This window comes from Eretmochelys imbricata, chromosome 5 (genome assembly GCF_965152235.1).
Source record: "Eretmochelys imbricata isolate rEreImb1 chromosome 5, rEreImb1.hap1, whole genome shotgun sequence".
Classification (NCBI taxonomy): Eukaryota; Metazoa; Chordata; order Testudines; family Cheloniidae; genus Eretmochelys; species Eretmochelys imbricata.
Genome location: NC_135576.1, coordinates 60,826,997 through 60,845,929, shown reverse-complemented (window position 1 = coordinate 60,845,929; position 18,933 = coordinate 60,826,997). Strand labels below are relative to the sequence as shown.

At 41.0% G+C, this 18,933-nt stretch overlaps 1 protein-coding gene across 1 annotated transcript in view; it reads left to right on the top strand.

Annotated features, from left to right (window-relative positions):
* MCTP1 (multiple C2 and transmembrane domain containing 1) overlaps positions 1 to 18,933 on the top strand; it is a 440,685-nt gene that overhangs the window by 231,847 nt on the left and 189,905 nt on the right. Inside the window, exon 7 of the mRNA XM_077816331.1 lies at positions 9,633 to 9,803. Within this exon, the coding sequence (XP_077672457.1) occupies positions 9,633 to 9,803 (171 nt within the window). The remainder of the gene's footprint in view (positions 1 to 9,632; positions 9,804 to 18,933) is intronic.

Genomic DNA, 18,933 nt, shown 5'->3' with positions numbered 1-18,933 from the left:
AAGCTTTAACTTCCAGTGTTGTAGTACCTTCATTCAAGTGGAACTTCCCTAGTTTGAAAAGCAATTTCTCATGCTTTATCTGCATTTGACAATGAGCAGCTGGCAGCCTTGATAATCCAAAATCCTTGATATCATAGTTAAGAATTCTCAAAAATGTCCTACCTATATGATTTGTTTTATATTCACTTTCATGTTAGAGTCATTTAACAGCAATTTCATTTAACAGTTGCGCTCTCACTGATAGGCATATAAAAAGGTTTGGTACATACAGAATGTATTAATTTAAATATTGTATTAATGTATCTATAATTCACTGAAGCCAGATTCACTGGAGTTCATATACATAGAGGTGCTTCTAACACATATATGATGGTGATAGTCAGGTGATAAATTGCATATCCATGTGATAAACTGCATTTATTGTGCATCTTAGGCCATTTCACTTGCACTTTGCCCATTAATCCATCTTCACCAGTACTATTTCTACAATTGCAAACCTCTGAGCAACTTCAAACAGCTGCCTTTTTAAATTAAAAAAAGCAACCTGTACTAAAGATGTTTTCTTGTCTTCACAAATATAGAATTTCTTCCAAAAATTGCAATAATCTGAGATGCGGGATGGATCAGTATTAAATGAAGTATCACTGAGGTTTAAGGAATGTCTGGAAATAGATACTTTATATTATTGTGTCGGAGGGAAATCTTCTGCTCCACCCCCTCTTCAGTGGGACACAGTACTTATTTGTGGACCTAGGAGCTTGAGATATCAGACCCTAAGATCATGATATGATTTGTTAGAAAAGCTATTAGAGATAACTTTTAGGTGTATCTAAAATGTATTAAGTACATTTTTAACCCTCCAAGGTCTTTATAGTTGCACCTATAGTAAGGGAATCTGGCTTTACAGATTGTGGGGTATGAATTGCTTTTATAAACTCCCTAAAACATTCTAAAAATAGTTTTTCAGTAATTAATTGTAATAATTTGTACTTATGAGAGTCAGCACTATGTCTATGTGGTAAAATGAACAATAATAGCTTTTCAAGTTCTTTCCAGCACAAAATACTGTGATACAACTATTAATATAACTAGAACTTTCATGAACAAAGAACATCAACTTGAATTGGTTGGTTATGAAAATGTATTGGAAAAATAGATTCATTTCCAGTCCTTCTCCATCCAAAGGGAAGATGACGTCCGAGGCCCTTAGTAAACTGTTGTCCGACGATCAATGAGTGTCTCATTTGCATCTCTTAATCCTTTGCCTTTATAACTTTTTATACTCCTATACAGTGCAATGCTATCTGGAAAGAATTAAAAATATCTCCTCTGTATTATTGAGCCCAAAGGAAGTAATAATCATAGAGAGAAATGAGTAGCATTGTTTTTTTTTTTAATGTAGTATTTATCCTTTTTGTACAAGATGCGGCATTCCCATTGCTTAAGTACCCACTCACTATTTTCCTCGTCTTGATTTCCGTTGATGAGGTTTTTTTCTTTCTCAGCTATACTGCCAATAATAGGCTTTTTTTTCCCCCAAATGAAATCTTATTACTTCTGGCACTCACATAATGTGAAAATGTGTTGTGTTTAGTTTTGAAATCAAAAGGATAAATAGTAAGCTTGTGGCCAGTGAAACAGTAAATGAACTTCAGTATTGATTTATATGTCATTCAGAGCAAATGTGTTATCTGCCCAAAACCAAACATCATCTGATCATAATAAGAAACAGGAAGGGGATAAAAATCTGCAAAAAAAAAAAAAAAAAAAAGAGTTTCTGTTGCAAAATGTTAGATTATTAGTGTTTACTCACACTAATAATTGCTAACTTTACAGACACTACTCTCACTGCGAGATGTAATGTACACATTTAAGATCCAAGTTTATTATTAAAAAACAGATGATGTAATTTTACCTGCATTCAGCAATTGGTTGGGATTTTTTTTCTTTGTGTAGACTTGGAAAAGCTAAAGGCTTTCCTCATGATTATTTCTTTAACAAAGCTGTATTTTAGTTAAAAATGCAGTCCACTCTCATGAAGGATATGGGGATGCCCGTAATACTTTATGAATATTATATGTCCCATCCATTTGTTTGTTATGGTAGTTTTTGCTATATGAATACAAGGGGTTAATTCAAGCTGAAGTTGCTTTTATCTATGCAAGAAGGGGGTCGAGAGCTTCATCTAGCCTGTTTACCAGCCCTTGAAGGACAATGCAAGTGTAATTTGCTTTTGAAGTTTTACCTCTGACTGGGTGGAGTCCAACAGTCTGGCTTGTAACCACAGGTGGGAGAATCAGAAGTGAGAAAAAGTATAAAAATGATCTTTGGAGAGTAGGACAATTTCTTAAGGACAGGGCAGAGAGTGAGGAAGGGTCTGATGTGGAGATGGGGACAGACTGGAAGCCTGTGTCGCTTTTTCAGTAGATAGATTTACACTTTGTGTTCCTGAGCACCACTCACATAAAGGGCCCCCCTAAACATAAAAGTAGATCGACTCAGTTGGAAAACATCTTTCAGTGGGATGATCTCTGAACCAGGCAGTGTTTCAAGAGATTGCTTTAAGGTTCCAACATCTGAATATAGATTTTTCAGCAATATCATCAAATTGCAAGATATTACTATTCTTTTACTGAGAGACAGACTAAAAAGCAGTAATGAATGCGCTATCTTTAGTGGCCTTCTGTGCTATTTTATGCATTTTACCAATTCCCTGTCTATCAAAGTAAGTGATGAATGTGCTTTTGGGGTAAAATCCTTTCTCACTGACTTCAGTGGGGCCAGGATACCTGAGCAATACATAAAACTTTTGAATTTACTGATGTTCTGGAAAAAATGTGGACCACAAGATAGTGCTCCACCTTTTCCTACAAGAAGTTCTCTCTTGGTGTTAAAGTCAGTACCCTCATGGGACATATATCTTCTTGTATCAAACTTTTGTACTCCAGGGGAGTAGTCCCTCATCACTCAGCTTCAAATATTCAAATTCCTTAAACTGCAGAATAGGTGAATCCACCCAGGAAACTCAGTGCTATACTGCAGGCATTCACAGGCCCACTAATCATTTACACCCATTGAGAATCTAGTCCAGGCTATGTACGATGTCACTTTATTTTCTTACTATTATGCTAGATGTCCCAGCAGCAGTTATGTCCACACACAGTCTCAGAGCTGGGAGCAATCTAGCTGGAAACTTACTGCTGCATTTTTCATGGCATTGCTGACACAGAGGAGTCAATTTATAAGGGAATTTTCCATTTCACAATATTTTATTCTTGCCATTTTGTCCTTAAACAGGATTCAAGAAGTCTAAACTGATTTTTCTCTACTTTCATCTTTGACAGAGGTCAAAAGGTCATTTCTACCAGATATAAAATTGAGTGAATTCAATTTACAAAATCAGGGATTTAATCCCACTTTAGGGACCCAAAGCCCAGTCCTAGATGGATGGCCACATTCTTAGTAGAGAAGGCCAGCATGTCCAGGAAAGATAGTATGCAAAGTGGCAACATGGGGCAACATCCAAACATGAAAGCTGACCATACAAGCTGCCCTACACAGAATTTTTCAGGAATATGATGCTCCAAGCCATGGTTCTGCCTTAATCCTGACAATATAGTCTCTTTTTTTGTCTGTTAGTATTCATTTACTGTTCTCCTCTCTTGTATTTTTACTACTGTCTGCACCAAATAATTTAGTCATTGGGCACGCCAACTCAATAGAGAATGGAAAATGTTGACTGATCTGTCGATTTCTCTTCTCTGAGAAAGGCATGTCCAGGGAACTATCCCTCCTTATTCCTTTGTGTATGAATACGTTTTCTACAGTTGGATTTACAATATTGTAAAGTAAATCCAAATATATCCAATTAGCTTCTCAACTGAGAAGATATCTGACATAAAGCTATTCCGTTTATTCTTGCTGAAGTTCACCAATTTACTAGTCATAGAATGCTTTGAAAAACTCTCTGAAAGGGACCTCCAGGCTGGGCCCACATATGACTGTTAAAATATATTTTATTCTTTCTGCCTCTGGCATGACCAGCAGGGGACCCTACCTCACATGCAGGTTACAGACCCAAAATGATTGGACCAGTGTAAGGATAAAGCACATAACCCAGCATAAGAACAACTGTTAGACAAACACCTGTCAGGGATGGTCTACATAATACTTAGTCCTGCCATGAGTGCTGGGGACTGGACTAGACGACCTCTCGAGGTCCCTTACAGTCCTATGATTCTAATTTCCATATCCACTATGGTTAACTGACAGTTCATGGAATTCAAATAACTGACTGTGTGCAGGGAGTTGTAATGATTTAGAAATAAGCAAAATAGTCATCCTGGATGTTGGAAGTGAGAGAGAAGTGCAATTCATTGCTATTGGAACTGTGGTCTAAATCCTCCTATGCTGGAGTCAGAAAATGGGCTGGTTTTATGCAAATACAGTATGTCCACCCTTTCTGCTAGTTTTGCTTAAGAAGCACTGGTATAGGAATGATTAACATCAGTATCTAAAGTAAGCTGCTAAAGATAGCTGCTTTCAACTACCTGAGAGGTGGTTCCAAAGAGGATGGTTCTAGACTATTCTCAGTGGTAGAAGATGACAGGACAAGGAGTAATGGTCTCAAGTTGCAGTGGGGGAGGTTTAGGTTGGATATTAGGAAAAACTTTTTCACTAGGAGGTTGGTGAAACACTGGAATGCGTTACCTAGGGAGGTGGTAGAATCTCCTTCCTTAGAAGTTTTTAAGGTCAGGCTTGACAAAGCCCTGGCTGGGATGATTTAATTGGGGATTGGTCCTGCTTTGAGCAGGGGGTTGGACTAGATGACCTCCTGAGGTCCCTTCCAACCCTGATATTCTATGATTCTAAGCCTCCTAACAAACAACTGAGAAGGTCTCAGTTTAATTCTGGCAAATGATAGTGTTGCCTTACATGCAGTGTGCAATGTCTGCACCAGGTTACATATCCAGATGTGGGTAAACTAGAATATTTGTTTATCAACAACCATTATAGAAGTCAAACTTGTGTTTACCATTAAAAAGTCTGAATCTTTCAGCACTAACAATACAATGTTATGCGATTACCACAGTTTTTCTTTAAGCTTTGAATAGGATATGTCTGTGGTAACTTATAACAGTTGCCAGATGTTGACTTGATAATGACTTCTACTTTATAATATTACAAACATTCTTAAAGGCCCTGACTAAGGACTGGTACACACCTAAAACTTAAGCTGACCTGGTTATGTCACCGGAGGCTGTGAAAAATTGTATGCCCTCTGCAATGTAGTTAGGTCAACCTAACCAATACAGGGGATGCAGCTACTGTGGAATTCTTCTATCAACCTGGCTATTGCCTTTCCAAGGGATGGATTTACTACAGAGATGGATTTCAGAGTAACAGCCGTGTTAGTCTGTATTCGCAAAAAGAAAAGGAGTACTTGTGGCACCTTAGACTCTAAGGTGCCACAAGTACTCCTTTTCTTTTTACAGAGATGGAGGAACCCCTTCCATCTCTGTAGCAAGCATCTACACTACAGTGCTATGGTGGTGTAGCTGCACTGCCTCTTGTAGTGTAGACGTACCCTCAAGTGATTAAGCAAGTGCCTAACTTTGAACATGTGAGTAGTTTTTGGCAAATTCTTGAGGAGTCCACTGAAGGTACTGGCTGTCCAATATGATGAGTAGAGCTGGATGGAAAACACAATATAACTGCCATTGGGAAAAATTGGGGGGAAAATATTAATCGCAAATCAGAAGAAAAATTCAAATATTCGAAAATTTTCATGGGAGCTAAATTCTAAAAAAAAAAAAATCTGTTTTTCGAGAGCCAAAACAGAATTTTTCATCCTGCTCCCAGGGGCTACCCAACTCCTCAGGGAGAGTCATACTGCTTAGGTAGTTGGGACGCTAAGAAGCCTGGGCTCTCTGGTAACCCATCATGTAAGCGGCCAAGGAGCTGAGGGTTTGCAAGCCCTGGGACCTTGACTCCCCAGCAACCTGTCTGACAGGTTGCTGAGGAGCAGGGGAGTCCTAGGAGGCAGGCAGACAAACAGGCAGAAAACCTGCCTATCTGCCTGATTTTCATCAAAAGTTTTGACTGAATCTGCACATTCCCATGGAATGTTTTGATTTCATTGAATCAGCATTTCTGATGGAAAACCAACCAATGCTTGCTGTGATCAGTGACATCATTCTGTCTTTCCATAAACAGCTTTATTTTACATCTATACATACCACTTGCACTTTGCACTCTCATGAGTGTCTAATTAACATGCTAAGTGCAATTAAGCACAGTTTGCATGCCAAGAAAAGAATCCAGCTGCTGATGCTTTTTTATGTAAGACTCTTATCATCATCAGTTTGGCAGAGGAATTTTAATGCAAGACAATACCTTATAGCAAAAACTTGCCAAAATAAGGCCCTGGAAGGGAATATTGTTCATTTAACCTGAAAATTATTTTCATCTCAGTAATGGCCTGCTCTTCTCCCATTGAAATCAATAGCAGAATTCCCATTGACGTCAACTGAAGCAGGATTGGGCCTTAAATCTGGAGGGCATAGTTAAATTTGATACATTAATGACACATTAAAACACATCAGTAAAACCCTCTAAGTGCCTTAATTTAAGGAAAGGTGCAGTAACAGATTATCTTGCACGTTTAGTCAAACATAATGGAAAAAAGTAGTTATTTAACAATTATCAGCTCTTCTCTGTCATGTCATGGTGTACTGGTAAAATTTAGGGGAAAATGTGAAGATAGGAAATTGTCTTCTAAAAGAAGGCCTTTGCTCTTAATTAGGTCTGTAGTCAGTATAATTTTTTAGTTCCAGTCTGTAGTTTGAAGTAGCAAACTTTATGGGTTCAAAAAAATCTTCCCTCCTTCACCTTCAGTTGCCAAGGAAAAGTTGTTGAGCTCTGGTAGTGGTCCATTAAGAATATTATCTATCATGTTAGTACTACAGTATACAAAGCTGGTATAATAAAAAAGAGACTGAAGACCATTCTCCATCACTTCAGCTAGAAATATTTTGAATTATAGCAAGTTTTTATTTTAATTAGCAGCATCCCAGTAAAAATATTTTGGCATGCTGCAGTGTGTGTTTGGAAATTACTTTTGATTCAACAGACCTACAAATTGTGGTAAAATAGTTATGACATTTATTGCCAAAAGAAGGATGAATATTTACGAATGTTGTTCCTAAATATTTATTTTCCTTTCCATTTACAACATTAAATTATGCACTTAATTTCAACTTGCATTACAGCCACAGTTTGTGTCAGAACTTAGTGACAGGATTGTGTATGTTGTCTAAAATATACATTTTCATGTATTATAATTTATAAAAAGTATTTGCGGTAACAATGCAACATTTGCTTTGCCCATCTTATTGATTTTTTTAAAATGTTGCGTGCACTTCCGGAACAAGTCTAAGTTTGTACAAAGTGAAAGGCTGAAACTGGTGGCTGGATGAGGTGATAATTTTATGCCTGATTCAAGATGTTTAAGTGTGTAGTCACTGATTACTTTTTCCCAATGTTGGCAGCATTGTCAAATGGTTTCCCTTATTAGAATGAAGGCACAGCTTCCAGTGTTGCATGAGGCTTCATGAGCTGAGAATAAAAATGGGAAATAGCACATTATATTTTTAAGATTATGGAAGCAAACAAAAACACTGATTTGTGTGATATTTCTTAATTCAGAAAATGATTAATATGTTGCAATAATAATTTAGTATAATTTGGAAGTGGGAGGGGAATGATAATTTTTAAAAGTACTTTAATCTGTAAAGTATGAGAATTTTCACTTTCATAAAATATCCACATCTAGATGTCAATTTGTTAGCAATAAATGATGTTTACAGAAAAATTACTGGGATGATAGCAGGTAAGAATCAATAGCAGAGCAAAACGCTTGAGAATAGTGGCTACCACACTAATATTTAAAAAGACAACAAGAAATTCAGTAGGGCTTATATTTGTGTTAAATGTGAGTGGAAGAAGAGAGCCTATCTGGTTAATTATCAAAACAGGTAAGTAATATTTCTGTGTAAATGTTAACGTTTTCAGTGTTCACTCTCTGTTTCACAAGTTCAGATGGGTTTAAGTACAAGTGTCCACATGGTTTTGATAATCACTTTAGTCCAGTCCTGGAATTCTTGAATGGAAGAGCACTATTGATGTTACCAAAACGCACAAATATATGTTGAAGTTTAATTCCATTTTCTCTTTGCAGAGATTGAACATGCACTAAACTTAGTCAATAGACTCACTTTGGTGAAAACATACTAACTTTCTGCAATATTTGTAACACGTGTGAAAAGAGCAGTTACATCACTAACTGAAATATTCAAACACAGCTAATTTCTCTCTGACATTTACACTATACTGTTGTATTGTACTGGATAGAAGACAAAGACTATATAATGACTGTCCTTTATTGTTGACCCTAATTCTAGAACTACTTGATGTGGTGATGTGCTTTGTAAATCAGAATGGGAATTATCATTAAGATGGCAGAGAAGTCTTCAGAATTATATAATACTACAAGTAGGCAGGAGGGAATTCTGACAGTGGAAATATTTCCTTTGATGCATGTACACTTTGTGGCATGCTTCTTTTACTGAATCTTGAAATGTCAGGTTAAATTATGGATAGCCAATCATATCAAACTACTGCAAATAAGGACTCTTCGTCTGTGTCAGAATTTCTGAGAGAAAACAAGATATCAAGAACAAATTTGAGAGAACATTTTGTAATCAGGAGCTATGTTTTAAAAAGGATACAAGGATTTTTCCACAACCAGTGAGGCTGTTCTCTAAATTCCCTTTTGGCACATGTGGCTAGTAGATCCACTAGTAGTTGTACTTAAAAGTTTAATTAAGCTTTTAATTTTTTGTTTTGTTTCTAAATATCAAGTAATGGTCAAATTAGGAAGTGACCTACATAGACATCAACAAAGGGATGTCTGCTGAGAATATAAAATGGTGCCTCTGTAAGATTGCCCCCCCACCCCGGTGTTTTTGCATAATAGTCAAGTGTTTGTGGGTATAAGAATCATTTTAGGGACTGCAGATTGTTGTCATTTACACAGTCATTCTGAACTTTATTTCCCTCCTCTTCTGTAGTCCTCTTTTTTTCCGCCCCTTCCTGCTTCACATAGTGCTTTGCACTATTGTAATCAAGGTTTCATCTCCCATAATATTTTTGGCATTCCTTTTTCAGTTCACTCGTTCATATAATTCCTCTTCATCAGATCTTAAAATATTTATTTAATTGCAGCATAATTATAGCCGGGGGAGGAGATTATATCCTGGAAAGCAGTGACTCCAAAAAAAGATTTGTGGGTAGTGGTGGATAATCAGTTGAACACAAGTTCCCGATGTGATGCTGTGGCCAAAAGAGCTAATGCGATCCTTTGATGAATAAAGAGGAGGATCTTGAGTAGGGGTAGAGAGGTTATTTTACTTGTGTATTTGGCCCTGTATTTGATTTATAAAAAAGCCCCAAAAATCTTCCGATAGTTTGAAAAGTTTGTTTCCCTTATGTTTCAATAAATGCTGGAAGAATAAATTACAAAAGAAATGTTTGCATATTTTAACTGAATCTGTTTTTTCTTTAACCTGAAGTTTCAGCCCCAGAGTTTACGCCTGTCAGACATGCACAGAAAATCTCAGCTCTGGAGAGGAATAGTCAGTATCACTTTGATAGAGGGATGTGAACTGAAGGCCATGGATGCAAATGGATTGAGTGATCCCTATGTGAAGTTCCGGCTGGGCCATCAGAAGTACAAGAGTAAGGTAACTTCTTTTAACTGTGTTCGTACTTAATTTCTGGAATTTTGTTGTATTACTGCTTAGGTTTTACAGCACCTAGAACCTTTGTATAGTTGTCATTTATTATTACTAAAATTGAGGTAAATATGTGGATGAAGAAAATGAAGCATTGGAAAAAGAAGTAATTTTTATTTTATTTTTCAATATGCCAAATACAGCAATATTATGGTAACATGCCCAGGAGTTTACATTTACTCCCCAAACTCTCATCTAGGGATTACGCCAGTGCCGGGCTCTCTTATGGCCCATTGCAGGGGTTGTTGATGCCTGTGAAAGTGATTTCCATCTGCATAGGACTTAAGCACCTGCAGATCAAACCAATCTGGTTTGTGTGTTTGGGTGTACCGTAGGAACTGGTCACCCACTTACGACATCTATCCTTACAGGACATTGACTGCAAGTAACAGCACAGTTTTGGGTTTTTTAATTTATTTTTCCTTTCCTTTTTTATTGTCCTAATTAATTGCTCAGATTTCCAGGCTGCTGTGAGGAAGGATTAAAACTAGGGCTGTTAAGTGATTAAAAATTAATCATTATTAATTGAAGTTTTAATAGCACTATAAAATAATAAAATACCATTTATTTAAATATTTTTGGATGTTTTCTACCTTTTCAAAGATACTGATTTCAATTACAACACAATACAAAGTATACAATGCTTACTTTATATTATTTTTATTACAAATATTTGCCTTGTAAAAAAGATAAACAAAAGAAATATGTAGTATTTCAATTCACCTCATACAAATACTGTAGTGCAATCTCTTCATCATGAAAGTTGAACTTACAAATGTAGAATTATTATCTTTACGTAACTGCACTCAAAAATAAAACAATGTAAAACTTTAGCTCCTACAAGTCCACTCAGTCCTACTTCTTACTCCTCCTTTAGAGGAGCTGTCTTGGCTTATTGAAGAGGTAAGATTTTTTTATCTCAGAAAGTCAGTATTCTGGAGATGGGAGGGGTGTGAGTTGTGCAGGAAAAGGGTGAATTCTTGATGCTGCTCCTATTGGTTTGGATTTGGGGGCTTGCCTGCCTCCTGTCCAAAGAGGAAGACAGTTACATCTTAGAAATCTACATTCAGTGTTTGGAGGAAGCCGGGAGAGGAGCAAGCAATAACTTGTGCAGGAGGAAGGTGAGGGAAGGTTGCTTGCTGCTTCTGGAAAGGTGGTTTCTGGTACTGGACTCACCTCCTTCTACTGAGATAGGTGGACTCCCTTCAGCTGAGCGAGCCCTTGTTTCCAAGGGTGGATTTTACCTCAGGGATTTGGCATGCAGCAGTGGAGGAGAGGGTGGTGTAGGAAGCTGAGCTCGTCAGGCCCCTGTTTTCTGAGTACCTCCCTGGAGTGATGGGCCAGCCGGGCGCAATGGGGCATAGCGCGGGGGCGGGTGTGTTGGACTGTGGCAATGGGGCATGGCGCTGGAGGGATGGGGGGGTCGACCTCCAAAGTGAGGGGCTGGCTGGGGGTATTGGGGCACGGCCCGGGGGGGTGAAAGGTGTTGGTCCGCATAGCGAGGGGCTGGATGGGGTTAATGGAGCAAGGCATGGGGGAGTGGGAAGGCATGGCCATGAGCACTGTATTTTGTTTAGTTGACAGGATAGTCCATATGAGCTCTGTGTTGCTTCCCCCCCCAAAAAAAAATGTTTCTCTTTATCTTTTCAAACTGTTTTTCTCACAAACTCAGACTGTGGGGGACTAGACAGTTTAGAATTATCTAATCCGATATAGCTTAATAGCTACATTGTCATTGTTTGGACCAACAGAGGTCAGAAGACACCACATATTTTTTTGGAAAGAACATTGTGTCGAACATGGTTCCAAAGAAACTAATGAAATAATTTCTTTTCAAACATTTCAGATAAAGTAACGTGCAACATATTTTCAGCTTGAAGAGTAAAACAAATTACTTTTCTGTGTTACATGTCTAAAAAGTAATCTTTTAATGCAATGTTTGCTTTGACCAGCCTGAGCAAAACAAAGGATGACATAAAGACCTAATAGAGCAGCCAAAACCACCTTTTTTTTCCTTTAGAAAACCCCCACAGGGAATATTTTTCCTGGGTTTTTTTGTTTTTTTTTATCTAGATACTTTTTTCAAGTACCATTTTTCCATACCCTGGGTTTTTTGCTTGAAACAAACAGCCTTCACTTTTGTAGTTCCTAAGTGAATGACGCAATACTGATGGGAAGGGACAATATGATTATGCTGTATAGTTTTAGAAACTGCCAATTGTCTTCAATTGTTCCATATTTCACATATTTCCATATTTTTTCCGACTTAGTGTCTTCATTCTGTAAATACAGTTGGAATGAATGTTCCTTATTTTTACTATGCTAGTGTTTGGGCTTGAACCATAATTACTATATGGATGATGGACTCTTTTCTTATTTTGACCTTTTCACTCCCTGACTCTATGATTAACTTTTAAATTATAAGAAATTTTGAAATTATAATACCTATGCATTGTGTTGTCATGAACTCCTTATTGGATACCATAAAGCTTTTCAGATGTCTGAAGGTCTGTTCATCATAGAATCAGTAGGGTGAAATCAGCTTTCCTGCATCCTCTTGCATCTCCCACAACTCACCAATCCATCCAATCCCACATAGAGGCTAGAATTAACAAAGTTAATTGCCACCTGTTTTATACAGAGTTGTTGAATATTATTTATTTTTAATTGTTGGCATCTCTAAGCTGACACATTTTTATATGTACAAACCAAAACGCTGAAACCAAATTTTCACCCATACTTTAATGTTAACTTTTGGATATTTAATTCTACTAAAAATGATTAAAGAATGTACTTTTTAGTTCTTTCAAAGGTCTGTAAGACTCCTAGTGATAAATCCAGTGGAATTTGTGGCCTTTGTTGAAGTTAGTAGTTGCCCCATACAGAAGACATTGGGCCAATATCCACTCCTGCTCAGTACAGGAGTTAATCACTACGATTAAGCTATGATGGAGGGGATTGCTTCTTTTTCTCTAGAGAGGGCTCGGTTTATAGATTATATGTTTCTTCTTTGAATAGCATTCCTCTGGGCCCAGTGAACATATGCTTTTGATCTGAGATTTTCAGTAACAGAGCCCATTCAGTTCACACATCCACTTTAGACCTCCTCGTACCTTGGACTGAGGATGTCTAGAGTGGATGTGTGAGCTTCACAGACAGACCGCTCTCCGTTCCTTCTCAACTGCCTGATGACCTGAGACTGAAACTTTATTTTACCTGGTCCCAATTTTTTCCTGGAGTTCACCTTTACTGTAACTTAGTATAGTTTAGTTTAGTCTAGTCTAGTAAGTTATTTGTCATTATTAGTTGCATAAGCGCCCTTTCTGTTTCTGTCTGGTTTTTTTCATCTCACACCTTCTTCCCCCTCTTTTTTTGGGTATGTCTACCCTACGAAATTAGGTCGAATTTATAGAAGTTGATTTTTTAGAAGGCGATTTTATACAGTCGATTGTGTGTGTCCCCACACTAATGCACTAAGCGCATTAAGTTGGTGGAGTGCTTCCACAGTACCGAGGTTAGCGTCGACTTTCAGAGTGTTGCACTGTGGGTAGTTATCCCACAGTTCCTGCAGTCTCCGCCGCGCATTGGAATTCTGGGTTAAGCTCCCAATGCCTGATGGGGCAAAAACATTGTTTCGGGTGGTTTTGGGTACATGTTGTCAGTCGCCCTCCCTCCATGAAAGCAACGGCAGACAATTATTTTGCGCCTTTTTTCCATGCGGCCCCCATACTGCTTTCAGCAGACAGTGCAGTAGGACTGCTAACCGTCGTCATTGTCATCCACTGCTTCCGCTGCCACTCTGCTCTCCTGGTGGTCTCACAGGGCCGCTTCTGCTGCAACTCTGCTTGGCTGCTCTTGTCTCACCATACCAAGCGTGCAGCCCGCTCAGCTGTTGTGTCCTGACAGCAGATGGTGCAGTAGGACTGCAAAACTGGTCATCCGACCACCGCTTCCCCTGCAACCCTTCTCTCCTGCAGACGCCATACCACGGCAAGCATGGAGCCCGCTCAGATCACCACGGCTGTTATGAGCATTGTAAATGCCTCACACATTATCATGCAGTATATGCAGAACCAGAACCTGCAAAAGCAGGTAAGGAGGTGTGACAGTTCAGTTTGTTTCTCCTTGATGAAAACCCGCCCCCTTGGTTCACTCTACTTCCCTGTAAGCCAACCGCCTTTCCCTCCCCTCTTCGATCATTGCTTTCAGACGCAATAAAGTCATTGTTTCAAATTCATGCATTCCTTATTAATTCGTCACACAAATAGAAGGATAACTGCCAAGGTAGCCCAGGAGGGGTGCGGGAGGAGGGAAGCACCAGGTGGGGTGGTGGATGAGAAGAGGAGGGAAGGAGAAGGCCACACTGCACTTCAAAACTTATTAAAGGCCAGCCTTCTGTTGCTTGGGCAGTCCTCTGGGGTGGAGTGGTTGGGTGCCCAGAGCTGCCCCCCCACCCCAGCATTCTTGGGCATCTGGGTGAGGAGGCTATGGAACTTGGGGAGGAGGGCTGTTGGTTACACAGGGGCTGGAGTGGCAGTCTGTGCCTTTCCTGCACCTCAACCATATGCCGGAGCATATCAGTTTGATCTTCCAGTAGCCTCCGCATTGCATCCTGCCTCCTTTCATCATGCTGCTGCCACCTCTCCTGTTGCTCCAGCCATCTATCCTCTTGCGCGTCCCTCCTGTCGTCGCGTTCATTTTGTGCTTTCCTGGACTCTGCGATTGTCTGTCTCCATGCATTCTGCTGGGCTCTTTCAATTTTGGTGGACTGCATGAGCTCAGGGAACATTTCATCGCGAGTGCGTTTTTTTCGCCGCCTTATCTGCGCTTGCCCCTGGGACGGAGATGCTAGTTGCAGTGTTGAAACATTTGCAGCTGCGGGAGGAAAAAAAAGGAAGATTAAAATTGAAAAAGACACATTGGCCATTTAAAAGGAGGGGCTGATGTTTTTGGGTTAACGTGCAGCACAAACCCAACTAAACCGCCCCCACACCCAATTCTCTGGGATGATCGCTTCACCCCTCCCCACACTGCGTGGATAACAGCCGGGGTGATTTCTTTTCAGCCACAGACAAACAGCCCAGCAGGAACGGGCACCTCTGAATGTCCCCTTAATAAAATTCCCCTATTTCAACCAGGTGACCATGAATGATATCACTCTCCTGAGGATAACACAGAGATAAAGAACGGATGTTGCTTGAATGCCAGCAAACAGCAGGACCACGGGCTGCCATGCTTTGTTATGCAGTGATTCCAGATTATGTGCTACTGGCCTGCCATGGTAAAGCGTCCTACCATGGAGGATGCAGTAAGGCTGCCCTCCCCAGAAAACTTTTGTAAAGGCTTTGGGAGTACCTCCAGGACAGCTTCATTGAGATGTCCCTGGAGGATTTCCGCTCCATCCCCAGACACGTTAACAGACTTTTCCAGTAGCTGTACTGGCCATGAATGCATCCCAAGTCTTCAGGGCAAATTAATCATTAAAGATGCTTGCTTTTAAACAGTGTATTGTATTTATAAAGGTACACTGACCAGAGCTGCCTTCTCCGCCTTCAAGGTCTGGGAGCCCAGGTTGGGAGGGTATTGGTTCCTGACTGTTGGGGAGAACGGTTTATCTACTTGCCTGGTGTGTGCTATCTTCACCCTCCCCCTCCTCATCATCTTCCTCGTCCCCAAAATCCTCATCCCTGTTGCGTGAGACTCCCCATCTTGCAGGAGTCCACGTACAGGGGTGGAGCAGTGGTAGGGGCACCCCCTAGAATTGCATGCAGCTCATCATAGAAGCTGCATGTCTGGGGCTCTGACCCTGAGTGGGTGTTTGCCTCTTGGGTTTTTTGGTAGGCTTGCCTAAGCTCCTTAAGTTTCGTGCAGCATTGCTGCGGGTCCCTGTGATAGCCTATGTCCTTCATGCCCTTGGAGACTTTTTCAAATATTTTGGCATTTCGTCTTTTGGAATGGAGTTCTGATAGCACAGATTTGTCTCCCCACACAGCGATCAGATCCAGTATCTCCCGTTTGGTCCATGCTGGAGCTCTTTTGCGATTCTGGGACTCCATGGTTACCTCTGCTGATGAGCTCGCCACACTGGCCAAACAGGAAATCAAATTCAAAAGTTGTCGGGGCTTTTCTTGTCTACCTGGCCATTACATCCGAGTTGAGAGTGCTGTCCAGAGCAGTCACAATGGAGCACTGTGGGATAGCTCCCGGAGGCCAATACCATCGAATTGCATCCACACTAACCCAAATTCGACCCGGTGATGTCGATTTCAGCGCTAATCCCCTCGTTGGGGAGGAGTACAGAAATCGATTTTAAGAGCCCATTAAGTCAACAAAAATGGCTTTGTTGTGTGGATGGGTGCAGGGTTAAATCGATCTAATGCTGCTAACTTTGACCTAAACTCATAGTGTAGACCAGGACTTTGAGGGGCAGCTATCAGGGGTCGTTATCACTTGTTATACCAAGGTCCCCAGGCTTCAAGCACTGCCTTTCCGGCAGGGGGTCCACCCCAGTTAGCAAAGGTGGTTTGCTATGCCTGTACTGTTTAGGGGACACCTATGTACTATCCAAGTGTAAGATCTGTACTACTTTTAATAGCAGATCTGGAAATTGAAACAGAGATACTGAATTTTGGCATCTTATGAAAGAGGAAGCCCTGATACCAGCTTCGGACTTGGGTTTGGAGCACCCTCTTGTACATCAGCCTTCAAGTGCACTTAGTACCCCATCAACCTCTGTGTCAAGGTGACAGAGACCTTCGCAGTATAAGGGTGAAGGTTCTGACAAGGCTCCAAGAAAGAGAAGTTCTGAGTCTCCCACCAGAGATCCTTCTTTGAAGAAATCTCAGTCACACCAGAAAACCTAAGGTCCTGGAATAGGTACTATTGAGGCTCCTAGTAGTTCTGGTACCAGGAGCTCATCAAGGCTTTGAGTTCCTCTGACAACCATGGTACCAAGCATGCTTCAGTACCAGTGAAACGTGATCTGAGCAGAAAGCCCAAGAAATCTGCTTCTTAGAAACCAGTACCATCTGCAGACCCCAAGCATTCTGACTCTAGAAGGCTGATAACATCCACCTTTATACCCAAACTGAGATCCCAGTCTGCTACACCAATGCACCAGACAACATCAGAATATTTGGTATTGGCACTGTCTGTTAGACGTGCACCTCCAAAACAATCAGCACCCTCAGATTGAGACAGACAACGGCAAAGCAATCAACAACATTAGTATTGACCCTGGATGTTGTGGAGCCTCACTTAATCTCAGCTCAGATACATTCAGCACCGCAAGAATTCAGATTCTCCAATGGTCTTTTTGTTTCTGAAGAACTGGAGTCCCCATTGCTAATGGGTACCAAGCACTTGTTAGCAGTGTTCCCTCTAATTTTTCCCATGCATGTGAGGAATGAATTCTGTTATGTGCACCAATACGGAGGTGATGTGTAAAACATCACCTCCGTATTGGTGCACATAACAAAATTCATGTAGTTCGGGTGGGGCTGAGGGGTTCGGAGTGTGGGAGGGGGGCTCAGGGCTGGGGTAGAGGGTTGAAGTGCAGGGGGGGTGAGGGCTCCGGTTGGTGATGTGGGCTCTGGGGTGGGGCCGGGGATGAGAGGTTTGGGGTGCAGGCTGCCTGGAGGCTATGGCAGGGAGAGAGGACTCCCCCCAGCTCTCTCTCCCCGCAGCAGCACCTAGGCTCGGGAGCCGGGGAGAGAGGCATCTCTCTCCCAGCAGTGGCAGGTCCGTGTCAGGGCTGGGTTGGGGCCAGGAGAGGGGCGCCTCTCCCCAGGTCACACAAGTCCGGGGCAGGTCTGTGTCGGGGCCAGCAGGGAGAGGAGCCTCTCTCTGCTGTGGCAGGTCCGTGTTGGGGCCAGCAGGGAGAGGCGCCTCTCTCAGCCACAGCCCTGAGCCCCTGCAAGGAGCTTAATAGGCAGCTATGCAGCTGCACAGGTTAGAGGAAACTTAGCTTGTCAGTATCAAGATCTTCTGGGTCATGGAGATCTTATCTTTCCCTGGTGACTCTGACTTCTCCAATACCTGCTGTACATGGTAGACATGGTTTTATCTTTAGTTCTACCTCACTGTTGGACTATATTATGAATGATTTCTCTTATGCCCAGATCTCTGTCTAGGTGTCTCCAATATACCATGGAGAGGACATTTCTTGGGCCACCCACCATGAGAGGAAAGTGTATAAGCAGAAATAACCTTATGGCCCTTTTCATTACTATGACAAACACTGGATGTCCTCTCCTCTACCTTATGGTCCCCCTCAGTAGCCATATTGGGACCTCTGGGCTCTCTATCTCCAGCAGTTTTTGAAAGCTCCTAGCTACTCCCATGGGGAACATATAAAAATAGATTCTCCTGGACCATATCTTCCTCCTCATCCTCAAGAGGAAACTTTCAAGGAGGAAGAGGCTAGAGGTGACAAAAAGGGGACCACCCCCACCCCAATACAAATATCTTTGTCATCACCAGAAGAAGCTGTAATGCCTCGACCACCTCCTTTGGTGATTAAACATGTTGCTGACTCACTTCAGTTTCCTTAGAGGAGATCCAAGAGTCAGAACATAAACTTTTGGACATTGTACATTCGACAGTCTCTGGCCAAATTGCATTACCAGTCAATAAGGCTCTTATGGAATCTGCTAAAACCATCTGACAGACCCCTGCCATGGCATGGCCTATCTATAAATGGGCAGACAAAAATATTCCATGCCAGCCAAAAATTCTGAGGTTTTTATTCTCGCACCTACCAACAAATTCTTTAATCAATGAATGTGGCAGACAGGGCCATGCAAAAAATGAGCCTTACAACAAAGACCAAAAATGACTTAATCTATTTGGTCACAACAACTACTCTGCAGTGACTCTCTAATTCAGGATCACAAATTACCAAGCTATGATGGCAAAATATCACCACACCATTTATGGTAAATTCAACAGCTTTATTGAACATCTCCCTGAGAGGAACACCTGAGAACACCTGAATTCAGAGCCATCATAGCAGAAGGTCAGTTCTTAGCAAAGACGTCATTGCAAGCCTTCTTAGACGCAGTCAACTATGGCTCTACCC